The 14,248-nt window shown below is 36.3% G+C and overlaps 1 protein-coding gene across 1 annotated transcript in view; it reads left to right on the top strand.

The window, feature by feature from the left end:
• The window catches only part of LOC105475610 (ETS variant transcription factor 1), a 97,737-nt gene that overhangs the window by 39,339 nt on the left and 44,150 nt on the right, over positions 1-14,248 (top strand). The window contains 1 exon segment of the mRNA XM_071094897.1: positions 11,636-11,765. Coding sequence (XP_070950998.1) covers positions 11,636-11,765 — 130 coding nt within the window.

The following is a 14,248-nucleotide window of genomic DNA, read 5'->3' as shown; positions in this document are numbered from 1 at the left end:
TAGAGAGGCCAGCAGTTTGGATTTTTAAACCAGAAGAAGATTTTGAAGCTGATTTTTAAATAATCACAGTTAATTGAAGTTATTTGCAACCACTCTGAAAGAAAGAAATATTGGCAACCTCTGATTTAGATCATCAGGGCTGGGGGAAAGTGACCTTCTGGAAGTGAGACTTGGCCACATCTTGGTATCCCCACTACTTTTGGAAAAGATGAAAGATGGACCCCAATCCAGAATACTTATCCATTCTCTTCTATTAAGTTGTTATGGTATTGTGCAATGTAGAGACAGTTGAATTTTTAAGTCTGCTTTTGAGAAACAGCTGCCTTGTGAGGTTGCAGCATTCATCCAAAGTCCCCCAATCTGTAGAGTGAGGAATCCTGGCATCCGATTTCAGCTCTGTCCTCAGCACTAGTTTCCAAGTCTGTAGACACCTGATCCCTTCCAGGACTTTTTCAAACTGTATCTCCTTCATTTAGGTACACCCTGGAAAGACTACTCAGGGATCCCTGCAAGACAGTGTGAAGTTACTGTTACTGATAGGAGTTTGGGATCTCTCTCTCTCACACACACACACTCACAAAAGTTTGATGCTTCCTTCTGTGAAATGAGTTCTGAGACTCAGCACTGGTTTTTGAACTGCCCAGGAAGATCCTTGCACGTGCTAAGGATCTACTTTCTACTTCAGGAAGCAAGGTGGGGGCATATTGATGACTGCTTCCTTTCCCCCGTAAAGGTCGCTCCACTCTTACCTGTTTTACACATTGGGCTTCCACTTATGATTCCCTTAGTACAAAGGTCTCCGAAGCTAAAACAAACATTGACTCAATCCTGAAAACTTAATCATATCTAATGTCTGCTTCAATTTAAAAACCCTGATGTTACTAAAAAGGGAGGAGAGTTCACATTACTTTTCCCCTGTGTTGCCAAAGTAACTTCTAGGAGCAAACTGGGTATCTGATCTCTGCAGACTGACGGTACTCCTTTAAAACTTGGTGGCATTGTTTTTTTAATGGTTGCTCTCCTTAAAGAATATTATTTAAGAAAAAAACTCATATCAACTTGCTGTGCTATGGTCTAAATTCCTGTCTCGGAAATATTATAGGTGAATGTATTTCCAGATGCTGCAAATAATGGAAAATCATGAAAACTCGAATCAGGGTCCCTGTCCTTAAATGTGTTTCAGTTTGCATTTTGATAGCAGTTTAGAAATGTTATCGCTTGTTTTGTCACAGACATAATTCACATCTTTCTTCAGGCACTGTAAACAAGAGAAATGGTTTAATGGCCCCATAAAGGCACTCTGCTGATGGCTGAGATTAGGCCCTTTAGTAATGGATATTGGTGTGTGTCTGTGTGAGTGGTATATGTACACGGTGGGGGTGGGGAGGACTTGGAAGAGGTAAATGTACTAGAAAGAATCTTTGAGAGCCTCAGATGCAGCTGAAAGTGCCTTCTGCTTCTGTGTGTCTTGGAAGATGGATTCACAAAGCATGTGACACCATTGTCTTTATTTATACTCAAGCCTTCCCCTTTGCTTCTGGAATTTAACTGAGCACTAATTGAGGTCATTGCGATCCATTTATTACCTGAAATTGAAGTCATATTAACTTAAAGTGAATGCTTTTCATCTACTGAGTGTATTCCTAACTACATATATTTGTATAAAAGGCTGTGTGCATTTTTCATGGCATGCTTGTATCTGGTCTTAAATAATCTAATTTATATATACCATTTACTTCCCCCCTCCCTTTTACAGAGATTTTTTTTTTTTTTTTAATCACTGCTATAGCCAAGTGAAAATTTTTTTTACAAGCACTTTAGTATCCACACTATGATTTGTTTTGACTTTTTCAGTTACATTTTTTAGACAGGTGCAAAAAATTCTCCATGTTATACATCATCACCCTGATCTAAGTAAATGCCTTGAAATTTCTCAAAGCACATAAATTTGTAGATTTTTAGTCTCAATTTTGTGTCATTTTTTAAATCAGCTATTTGTGTATATTGCTGTAAAATTGGCTACACAAGGCTCCACATTTTTGGTTTTGAGAGTCAGAGTAAACCAAGAGTTAAGAGATTAAAATTAAGTGTCCTTTGTTGACTAGTTGAGCTGTCTCTGTCACTAGCAGGTGTCACTTTCCATCCAGCCACTTTAGTGTTTTCCTTCTCCTTTTTCATTGTAGACTATATTCTGGAACAGGAATCAGCAAACTTTTCTCTGTAAAGAGTCAGATGGTAAATATTTCGGGCTTTGTGGGTCATATGGTTTCTGTTACAACTACTCCATTTGGCCATTGTAGCTCAAAGTAGCCCTAGACTAGACCGAAATGAATGGGTGGCAGAGTGTTCTACTAACGCTTCATTTACAAAAACAGGTGGAAGGCCGGATTTGGCCCATGGGCTGTAATTTGCCAACCTCTGTTCTAGAACAGCATACAGAAGACTATTCTAAAACATAATTTTTGAACAGACCAGAAATCGCAACCTCAAAATAAAGAGACTGTCTTCAAGGCTCTTCCTCCAAAACTATAGATTTTATTTCTGTTTAGAGAAGAATTAAAAATGTGATGTGTTTTTCTTCCCAGGGTAATTGTTTGCTACTCACAGAAACTGCTACCCTATTTCACTCTTATGACAAGAGTTGGGAGGAAAGCAGAGTGAAAGGTCAGAGCCAAGACAACTTATCACTGTATTTACTTTCGCTGTCCACATATAGAAGGAGACCTTTCCATCATTGTGACATTTTGGCTATCAGAGTATAGGGGAAGCTTCAAATGTTGAATAGCAACATTCTTCCTTCGGTGGAATACGAGTGGTGTGAATTTTTAAATGCCTTTGGTCACAGTAATAAATTGAAAGAAGGCAGATTGCCTGAAAGCAAACATGAATACTCTGAGAAGCGTTTTTATTTGGATACAAATGCCAAGAATATAGTACTAAGGTCATACATACAGATACATGTATCAGACACACATGAATTAGTCATACTTAAAGAATACTGCCTAATATTTTTATTAGGGAATATTTAAAACACCAAATAAAGCTCTAATTGGACTTCTATGAGCTCTTGATAATAAGGACTATGTCTCACTATTTATCTTCATTCCATAGCTCCGCATTCCTTCACCCTCTCAGGACCTGCCATAGTGTCTGGGGCATGGTAGATGAATTAACGAATGAATTAATGAATTAGTTGCTGAAGAAATGAATGAATAAAAATCTCGCATAATGTGACAGTAGTGCTCATGCATGAAGGAAATAATGAGTGTGTGTGTATAAATAAATTTGAATTATATACTCAAGAGTTCAACAGTTACAATCTTAAGATTGAGCCCAGGACTCTAATTTATTTATTTATTTACTTATTTTGAGTCGGAGTCTCCTCTGTCACTCAGCCTGGAGTGCAGTGGCACAGCTCACTGCAAGCTCCGCCTCCTGGGTTCATGCCATTCTCCTGCCTCAGCCTCCCGAGTAGCTGGGACTACAGGTGCCCGCCATCGCACCCAGCTAATTTTTTGTGTCTTTAGTAGAGATGGGGTTTCACTGTGTTAGCCAGGATGGTCTCGATTTCCTGACCTCGTGATCTGTCCTTCTCGCCTTCCCAAAGTGCTGGGATTACAGGTGTGAGCCACCGTGCCCAACCAGGGCTCTAATTCTTAATGTGCTATGATTTAGTGTTAGATCTTTAGTCAGACATGGTCTTAGCTTCTTTGTGCCTTTTAAAAAGATCTGTTAAATGGGAATGATTATATATGTTCTTGTCTTAAATGATGAGAATCAAATAGAGTATGGGACAATTCTTTGAAAGTGGTTAAATGTTATGTGTGTTTGAGTGGGTTTTTTTTTTTTTTTTTTTTTTTGTATAGTTAATGTTTTCTATTAGGATTACAATTAGTGTTTTCTATTAGGATTCCAAACTCAATCAGAGTTTGTTAACACTTAAGTTAAATATATTATCTTTGTTAAATTTACAAGACATAGTCTTCACTGTAAAAATATAAACAAAAACATACATGAATCATAGATTTCATTGTTCATTCTCTGGATTTACATTAACCAGTCAGTTGTAACAAACATTATCTGTTTTCAATGTAAGGATACAAATAATGCCCCAATCTTATGATTGTTTGGGAAATTATTCTCCTATGAGCAAATTTTAAATTCATATTCTCAGCCAGGTGTAGTGGCTCATGCCTATAATCCCAGCACTTTGGGAGGCTGAAGTGGTCAGGAGTTTGAGACCAGCCTGGCCAACATGGTGAAACCCCGTCTCTATTAAAAATGCAAAAAAATTAGCTGAGCATGGTGACACACACCTGTAATCCCAGCTACTTGGGAGGCTGAGGCAGGAGAATCACTTGAACCCTCGAGTCGGAGGTTGCAGTGAGCTGAGATCGTGCCACTGCACTCCAGCCTGGGAGACAGAGCGAGACTCCATCTCAAAATAAATAAATGAATGAATAAATGAATAAAATAAGTAAATAAATACATATTCTCCACTTATATTTCAAGTGTTCAAATGTGATTTTACATTATGTATCTACCCTCAGCCAAAGATGTAGTTGTATACCAGCATTGTTGCTCTTAGAAAGCTAAGGGCATTTCTATGCTCTGGTAAAATAATAATGACAAGATTGTGCCCTCTTTCTAAAATATAGGTAGAAAAAATTGAAAGCAATGATGTGTCATAGTTCATAGTTCTAAATGAAAACAGTTACTAATTAAGCAAAAACTTCATGAGGAATCCCATAACCCCAAGTAAACTTCCGAATTAAGAAGTGGTTAAGTTTATTTTGGAAGTGCATTTTTTAAAGTCTTGGTATTTTGGAGCTCTTAAATTTAACCATTAGAAGAACTCAAGTGATCATTAGTCAGCCTTAAGATGTGGTTTTAAAGGTCAAGCTTCCATCAAAGAAAAAATGCAAGACACATCTCTTGAGCGTTCTTTCTGCCTTTCCTCCCAAAAATTTGATTGTCCGGAGGAGTTGTGGATCATAAAAGTTTCCATGGAAAATGTGTTTGAAGAATGCCAGAGGAAGACTGCAGATTTTCTAGATAAATTATCTGACCTGTCTGAAGTCAGGGATAAAAAATATAATATCATTTTGAACCACCACTTTGCAAATGAAATGAAGGAGTTAACTCACTTGATTTGGTGCACTTGAAGAAGGAAAGATTCACTTTAATTAAAACTACAAACAATGCAGATGCCTGTAACTCTGTTCCAGACCCAGCAAGGATGGTACTGCAAGAGAAATGAAAAGTACCTAGCAGCCTCAGCAGCAGGCTGGAGCCGTGTTCAACGAAAGTAATTTAATTAGTGTTGATCATGACTCCAGATGATGGTGATTTGATAAGGAATAATTTAGTACTTAACAGCCTTTTACATGCACCAACTCCATGTGGGAAGGTAAAGCAAATTGCACAAAATGAATGTGCTGCTTTTGCTTGTGCCTGTGCCAATGAACTGGAAAACCGCCTGTTAGCAGACTCAGATTCTCAGCCCTGTGATGAAATACCCAACACGTTTTCAACTCAGCCCTCTCTGATGGGAGTCTCTAAACTACTCTTATTTAAGAATAAATAAGAGAAGTCATTTTTGTGACACAGAATATCCAGGAAGCAGGAAAGTTAAAATGAGGAAAATAATGTAGCCTACGGCTTTTGTGCTGTAAGTTGAAGATTTTTAGGTTGGCTTTCTCTTTTTTCCTCACATGCAGCAATTCAAAAAAAAAAAAAATTCTTGCCAACTCAGATTCATTGGATTACTTATTTGGCTTATGATTAGAAAAAAAAAAAAAAATCAGTTTCAAGGGCCCATAGTGACTGAGGCCCACATAGGTTGAACCTGTTATGGAGAGAGCTGGGTATCCCAAAACTGCTGGAGTGAGAGAACTTGTAAGAATCCTTGAGTGTTGGCATCTAAGGAAAAGGAAGATGTTACCGGATTAAAAAAAAAAAAAAAACTCTTTTCAACTACTGGACCTATTTGAATGCAGCATACATCAGAACACAGTGGATTCAAATTTGCCCAATTATGAGCAATCACCTAGAAAGTTTTATAAGATTCAGAATCCTGATACAACCCAGTTCTAATGAATGGAATTTCTGGGAGTGGTGTATTAGTTTTCCCGGGCTGCTGTAACAAAGTATCACAAACTGGGTTGCTTTGTGAAATTTGTTGTTTCAAAGTTCTGGAGGCTGGGAATCCAAGATGAAGGCTGTCAGCAGGACTTGGAGGGCTGTGAGAGAGAATCTATTCCCTGCCTCTTCCTAGCTTCTGGTAGTTTCCTGGGAACCTCTGGCATTCCTTGGCTTGTAGAGGCCTCACTCTTACCTGTGCCCTCGTTTTCATGTAGCAGTCTCCCTGTGTGCATGTCTCTTTAACCAGATTCTCCCTTTTATAAAGATACTAGTCACATTGGATTAGTGCTCACCTTAATGACCTTATGTTAATTTAATCTTCCAAATAAGAGATTCTGGTGTTGAAATTTCAACATGTAAATTCTGAGGAGACACAATCCAACCAATAACCAATGGAGTTTGAGAATCTGTGTTTCTCCAGCAGCTCCCTAGATAATTTGATGATGTGCCAGATTTGGGGATCCTGTGTTCAGGGAGCAGCTCACCTCTGATAACCCTTTGAGAATCCTTACGCCCTGCAGTAGTAGACTGAATGTTTGTGTCCCTCTCTCACTGCCCCCGCCCCAGCAAATTCAGATATTGAAACTGACTCCCCAGTGTGATGGTATTTGGAGGTGAGGACTTCAGGAAGTGATTAGGTCATGAAGATGGAGCCAATGGGATTAGTGCCCCTATTCCCTTACTAAAGAGATGCCAGGGAGCTCACTTGTGATTTCTGCTATGTGAAGTTGCAACGAGAAGATGACTATCTGTGAACCAGGAAGTGAGCTTTCACCAAACGCTGAATCTGCTGGTGACTTGATGCTGGATTTCCCAGCTTCCAGAGCTGGCAGCAATAAATACCTGTTGTTTATAAATCATACAGTCTATGGTATTTTTGTTACAGCAGCCTAAACAGATTAAGACACGCCCCTTCTTCTGAGGTCACTTCAGGAAACTCACTGGGCCAATCTGAAAGTAGTAGAGCACCAAATAGCATTTCCACTAGCATGGATCATGCCTTTTGCTTCTAGGTCCGTACTAAGGGATATTTTGATAGAAGGCTGTTGTCATGCTAGCAGCCATTCATGATGGTGCCGAAAACATGCCATTCCTCCCCACCCTCCATTCCCTACCCATCTGGAATAATCTCTCCTGTGAAGTTGAAGCGCATTTTCAGATGTCTCAGCTGCGTCAAAAAGTCAGACATGTTCAAATAACTTAATTAGTGTAGCTTTGATTAATGTCCCTCAGAGTTTTTTAAACTTTATATGGATATACATTCATTATAATGCAAAAATCTGAAGTGTATATTTTGATGAATTTTACATGTGTATATATCCACCTAACCACCACCCAGAGCAAGATATAAAATGTTTCTAGCAAGATGTATTTCCATAACTTCGTACCTGTGAGATCATCTGTGTTTTTGCATGTAATTTGTCCCTTTTTATTCCTGTATAGTATTCATTCCACTGTATGCTTATGCCATGATTTATTTATCCATTTGCCCATTGGTGAATATTTGAGTTTTTCCAGTTTTTGCTGTCATGATTAAAGCTTCTTTGAACATTCTCAAACATGTCTTTTGGTGAACATATGCACTCCTTTTTCTTGGATATATACCTAAGGGTGTATTATTGGATCATAGAGTAGATTTCTGTTGACCTAGTAGATATTTCCAGAAAGTTTTCCAAAGTGCTTGTTATACTAATCCATACTCTCAGCAGCTTGTGTAAAAGTTCCCATTGCTTCTTGTCTTCACCAAAACTTCGTAATGTCTATCTTTTGCAGGTTAGTCATTCTGGTGATATCTATATCTATCTGATACAATTATATAGTGATAATCTCATGTGAATTATTTTGCAGTTTTCTGAAGAATAGAGATTTTAAATACCTTTGCATATATTTTATTGTTATTCCCATTTGTTTTGCTGTCTGGATATCCTCTTTTGTGAACTGCCTGCCTGTTTCAAGACTTTCTGCCAATTTTTTAAATGGGGAATTTGTCTTATCTTACTGATATGTTGCAATTCTTATTTTCTTAAATATGAGTTCTTTGTCAGATCTTTCTACTTAAAACATCTTATAGCTTGTGACTTACTTTTTTTTTTAATAGTGTCTTTTGAAAAAGTGTTTTTGATTTCAATGAAGCCTAATTTGCTGATATTTTTTCTTTTATGGTTAGTGCTTTTTGTGTCCTGTTTATAAATATTTTCCTACTTGATGGTACTCAAGACTTAAAATATAGTAATATTAAACATTATAGTCTCCAATATGGCTGACATTTTGATAAATATGATAAACTTTACATCATACTGCATGCATATTTATTAGCTATAGAGGTCATCAATTTTTAGTCATATAAATTTGATCTAATCTCTCAGGTACAATATGATTTGTTACTTGAATTCCTTGTATGTTGCTACTGCTTTTTCTTATGAAAATGTAAAACCCAATACTTAATCTGAAGTGCTAAAACTTGGATGTATGCGTGTTCTCACTTATAAGTAGGAGCTGGATGATGAGAACACATGGACACAAAGGGGAAGAACAGACGCTGGGGGCTACTTGAGGATGGAGGGTGGGAAGACGAAGAGGATCAGAAAAAAATAACTACTGGGTCCTAGGCTTAGTATCTGGGTGATAAAATAATCTGTACAACAAACTCCCATGACACGAGCTTACCTATATAATAAACCTGCACATGTATCCCTGAACCTAAAATTAAAGTTAAAAAGCAAAACAAAACTTGGGAATACACGTTTTGCTAAATATGTTCAAAGATGTAATAAATAATAGAAAACCATTTGTTTAAAAAAAAAAAGAAATGCATGGTTAATGTATTACAAAGGTGTGTCATTTAGTATTTGTTATTCTAAGATGTCATGTACACACACACAACATGCAGATATACACTGGGAGACAATTTTCTTATAGAGTACTACTTTATTTGTTTGTTTGCTTATTTATTTATTTGCGACAGAGTCTCACTCTGTCACCTAGGCTGGAGTACAGTGGCACGATCTTGGCAACCTCTGCCTCACGGGTTCAAGTGATTCTCGTGCCCCAGCCTCCTGAGTAGCTGTAATTATAGGTGTACACCACCATGCCTGGCTAATTTTTGTATTTTTAGTGGAGATGGAGTTTCACCATGTTGACAAGGCTGGTCTCAAACTCTTGGACTCAAGAGTACTTTAAATTCTTCGTGGGTTTTCTTTTCACATTTAAAAAATGTTTACCCAGGAAATTGAGGACACATAGACAAATGTGAAGAGAATAATGTTAATTCCCTCCTGCCCTTCAATTGGCTTTTACCATTTATCAACATTTTTCTAATCTTATTCATCACTTTCCTCATAAATAATTATTTTTTCTAGAGTATTTTAAAGAAAATTCTGGATATTTTATCTGTAAATATTTTATGAACCTCTAAAATTAAAACTTTTAAAATATAGCTACTGTGCCATTATCACATCCAACAAAATTAACAATGATTTATTAAATTCTCTAATAACTAGTCTATACTAAAATGTCTTATTTATTGTAGAGTTGTCTTTTTATAGTTGGCTTGTTCAAATCAGAATTCGAACAAGTCCTCATAATTGATTCTTGAAGTCCTTAAGCCTCTTCTGTCAGAAGAATTAGAGCTTTCTGACTTGGTAAAGTTAATGCACATGAGTATTCTTGACATATGGAGATATACAAAATTTCTCTTTTGTTTTTCTTTTTACTTTGAATAGGCGTACTAAACATGTATGCACACACACACACACACAACATTAAAAAATGCTTTGAAATTGTATACCTAGGGTAATTATTTTATTATTATGTGTTAAGTTTCTCTTAGATCACTTAAGTAAAGTTTACCAATTTGGCAAATTTATTTTCTAGAATATTTCAGATGACTCTTAATTGCCATTGAACACTTGTATCAAAATTATATGCATATAAAACAAATAGTATTGTTTTCCTGAAGCTTGGTAGTTTGTGATATCAAATTTTTATATTAAAAATTATATATACCATTCAAGCTAATGCAAGTTTATAATTCTGTAATGGTATAATTAGATTGAATGACAAATGACATCATAAACCACAAAATTCCTCTTGTCATATCTTTCTTTTTGGAATGCGGACTTAACATACGGTGTTTTAATTTCAGTTTGTATAAGAGTTAGAATAAATCTCCACAGCATGTGTCTCTGTTATATTTATCCCTTGACTATTCATACCTGTGGATATTATACGTAAATTACAAAATCTATTCTTATGACTATTTTTTCCTTTTTTAAACCAATTTCCCATTTATACCAAAAATTTAATTACTCTGATAAGATTTCTAATAGGCATTTCTTCAGTTTCATATTGAAGAATAAAAAAATATAGCTTTTTTTTTTTTTTTTTTGAGATGGAGTCTCACTCTGTTGCCCAGGCTGGAATGCAATGGTATGACCTCGGCTCACTGCAACCTCCCCTTCTGGGTTCAAGCAATTCTCCTGTCTCAGCCTCCCAAGTAGCTGGGATTACAAGCACCTGCCATCATACCCGGCTAATTTTTGTATTTTTGTACAGACAGGGTTTCACCATGTTGCTCAGGTTGGTCTTGAACTCCTGACCTCAGGTGATCCACTTGCCTTAGCCTCCCAAAGTGTTGGGATTACCGATGTGAGCCACAGCGCCCAGCCTATAGCATGTTTTTTAATTATTGGATTTAAAACTGTGATTCTCTCCCCATATACATATTTTTTAAGTTTTCATATTTTGTGATGTAGCTTTGTATGTTATTAAACATAAATGCATATAAGCATTTATATGCTTTAAGTCACAGTAAAAAGGGGAAAACATCATTTCATATAGAATAATTGTTTCATGGTAGATTACATGTGACAAACAACATTTACATATTTCTCAGATTTCATCTTCACAGTTCTGTTAATTAGATAGGCAGATACTTAATCTCTATTTTATAGATGAGAACTGGCCTCAAAGATGTTGACTTTTTGCCCAAAGTAATATCAGTCACTTCTGGACCTGCGCCTGGATTTTCTTTGTCCTAGTCTAGTTGTCATTTCATTAAACTATTATTATTGATGCAGTTGATATATTTTACTTTCAATAATGCTTAAAATTGTATTTTGGTCTTTAGTTGATTCTTGGCTAATCAGTTGTAATTTTTCTGCTTTAGTCATTGTAAACCTTTCTGATATGTTTTCAAAATGTACTTTCTTGAAACTGAGCTTCTAGCATTGTTAATATCAGTTAAGCAAACTACAAGTGACTCAAGTAATGAGAGAAAATTCAAGCATGCATTTTGTTACACAATAAAGGCAGAAAAGGAGTATACGAAGATTTTCTGAAATCTTCTGCTACTGAAATTCATCAAATGTGATTTTTCTTACATATATAATATGAGATGTGAGTGATTTTCAACAAGAGAAGTAGAACACATTAATCTCCATAATTCCTAACAGCATTTAATTTTTGTGGGTATTTTGTTCTTTTTTTCTAGTGGCTTTTCATGGCCTACCCCTGAAAATCAAGAAAGAACCCCACAGTCCGTGTTCAGAAATCGGCTCTGCCTGCAGTCAAGAACAGCCCTTTAAATTCAGCTATGGAGAAAAGTGCCTGTACAATGTCAGGTAAAGCCACCAGGTGTTTGTATATAAGATAGTGGTTCTTATTGAATCAAAAAGTCCAGAATAATATGAAATCTCAAGTCATATTTTATGAGTTACATCTTTAATATATAACAAGCTAATTAGGTAATGCATTTAGCAGAATTCTAAAGAACCATTTACCATCCAAACACACACTTTGGATTCATTTTAAAGCAATAATTTTTATCCAGATCATTAGTTGCTTTTCTACTGTAGGGATGCATCTTGGGTTTGAAAAAGGAGTTTTACTTGGCACAAGCAGCTTTTGAAAGTTCCCATTAGAATGAATGCATTATACACTTTAGATAGAGTTTGTAGAAAAAAAAAAAAAAGATGAAACATTTGGCAGGTCTAAGGAGTACATTAGTTATCTGTCAGGTTTTGCAGATGATCTATAAGATGAGTTCATGGACAATTTGCAATAAAACTGGAATTTCATAAGACTTAGCAGAGGCTATTATCTATTCAAAAGCTGGTTGTTCTGATGATGATAATAAAGGGTGGTGCAGTAAAAGTACATTGTTCATTTGTTAGAAAATTTTATCACATATATGTTCATTAAAAACCCTTCAAAGTAAATTGCATGATGCTACTTTTCATATTGGCCTGTAATTGTATAAAGAAAAAGTTGGCTGTCTCTACTGAGTATTATCACTCTCAATTACAGTAGAAACTTAGTTCTTACAAGGAGTTTGGAAACTTACACAAATGATTCCAGATATTCGTACTGTTTTGTAAGTTATGTCAATTCAGATTCATCATACATTATGACCCAAAGGAGTCTTCTATTAAATATTTCCTCAGATATTTATTGCATACACTGTTTATGTCCAAGATATGTAAGAGTCTAGAAACATAGGCCATATGTGGTGGCTCATGCCTGTAATCTCAGCACTTTGGGAGGCAGAGCTGGGCAGATGACCTGAGGTCGGGAGTTCGAGACCAGCCTGACCAACCTGGAAAAGCCCCGTCTCTACTAAAAATACAAAATTAGCCGGGCATGGTGGCGCATGCTGTAATCTCAGCTACTCCAGAGGCTGAGGCAGGAGAATCGCTTGAACCCGGGAGGTGGAGGTTGTGGTGAGCAAAGATCGTGCCATTGCACTCTAGCCTGGGCAACAAGAGAGATAATCCATCTCAAAAATAAAAAAGAAACATAGACTTGTGCCATTATGGCAGCTGACCAATGCTCAGATATTTTATTACCATTTGTTCTTGCAAACTTGTCTTTTATGTTTGCTTTTCTAAGAGGTTCACCAGAGCCCGAAATGATGAGCAGGCTCAATTGAAACTGCAAAGTTTAATAAAAAAGGTCTCTTGTAGAAGCTAACTATTAAAGCATACTGAGTTCAGATAAGACAGTATTGATCGATCTGAGTTTTATTTTATAGTTCAGTTTTGTTTTTGCATTTTCTTCTTACAAGTACTGTGTATCCACAACGTAATTATTTAACATATTGAGGAATTTCTAGTCAATGCCAGTTAGATATAGAATTGTCATTGCCTTTCAGCATTAATCAGAATTGTGATTGTGAAATCATCACTGTTTTATATGCCATATCTGACATCCATAAATCAATAATAAAGGAATTGCCTGAATATTTTGAGTTTCTTTTGGGGGATGAATAATCTCCACAGTGATATATGGTATATGCAATAAATTCTGGTACTTCCATCTCTATACAGAAAATATTATTGAGTACAGCATTTCATGGGGGAATAGTTTCTTTTTTTTCTTCATTCATGAGAATGAGTTAGGTTAACCATTTCACAAAAGAAGTGGGTTTTCTTCAGAAATACTGGTAAAGAACATACGTGTAACCAAACATGCACTTCATTATATGAACATTGTTGACTTTGCTTTAAAGCAAGAGCGGGCTTGTGCAACATGTATTCTTTTACTCCTTGTAAAAGATTTTTGCAGATGGATATAATTCCGTTGCATTGATGGAGCAATAGAATAAATTATTACATAATTTAATTCAAAAAGAAATATTTCTTTCTAAAGGAAAAAAAGTGTACTGATGATTGCTTTTTATTTTATTTTACTTATTTTTTTTTTGAGACAGGGTCTCACGTGGTCAGCCAGGCTGGAGTGCAGTGGTGCGACCTGGGCTCACTGCAACCTCTGCCTCCCGGGTTCAAGTGATCCTCTCACCTCAGTCTTGTGAATATCTGAGCCTACAGCCATGTGTCACCACGCCCAGCTAATTTTTTGTATTTTTAGTAGAGACGGGGTTTCACCAAGTTGCTCAGGCTGGTCTTAAACTCCTGTGCTTAAGCGATCCTCCCACCTCAGCCTCCCAAAGTGCTGGGATCACGGGCATGAGCCACTGTGCCCAGCAAAATGAAATACATCATTCTAACTTAGAAATGTCCTGTTTTAAAAAAAATTTAAGGAAATTTAGTTTTAGTAAAATATTTTATAGATGACATTAGTTAAATCACATTCCTGAAATTTACGC

The sequence above is a fragment of the Macaca nemestrina genome, chromosome 4 (assembly GCF_043159975.1).
Source record: "Macaca nemestrina isolate mMacNem1 chromosome 4, mMacNem.hap1, whole genome shotgun sequence".
Lineage (NCBI taxonomy): Eukaryota > Metazoa > Chordata > Mammalia > Primates > Cercopithecidae > Macaca > Macaca nemestrina.
This window is presented reverse-complemented; position numbering and strand designations above follow the sequence as displayed.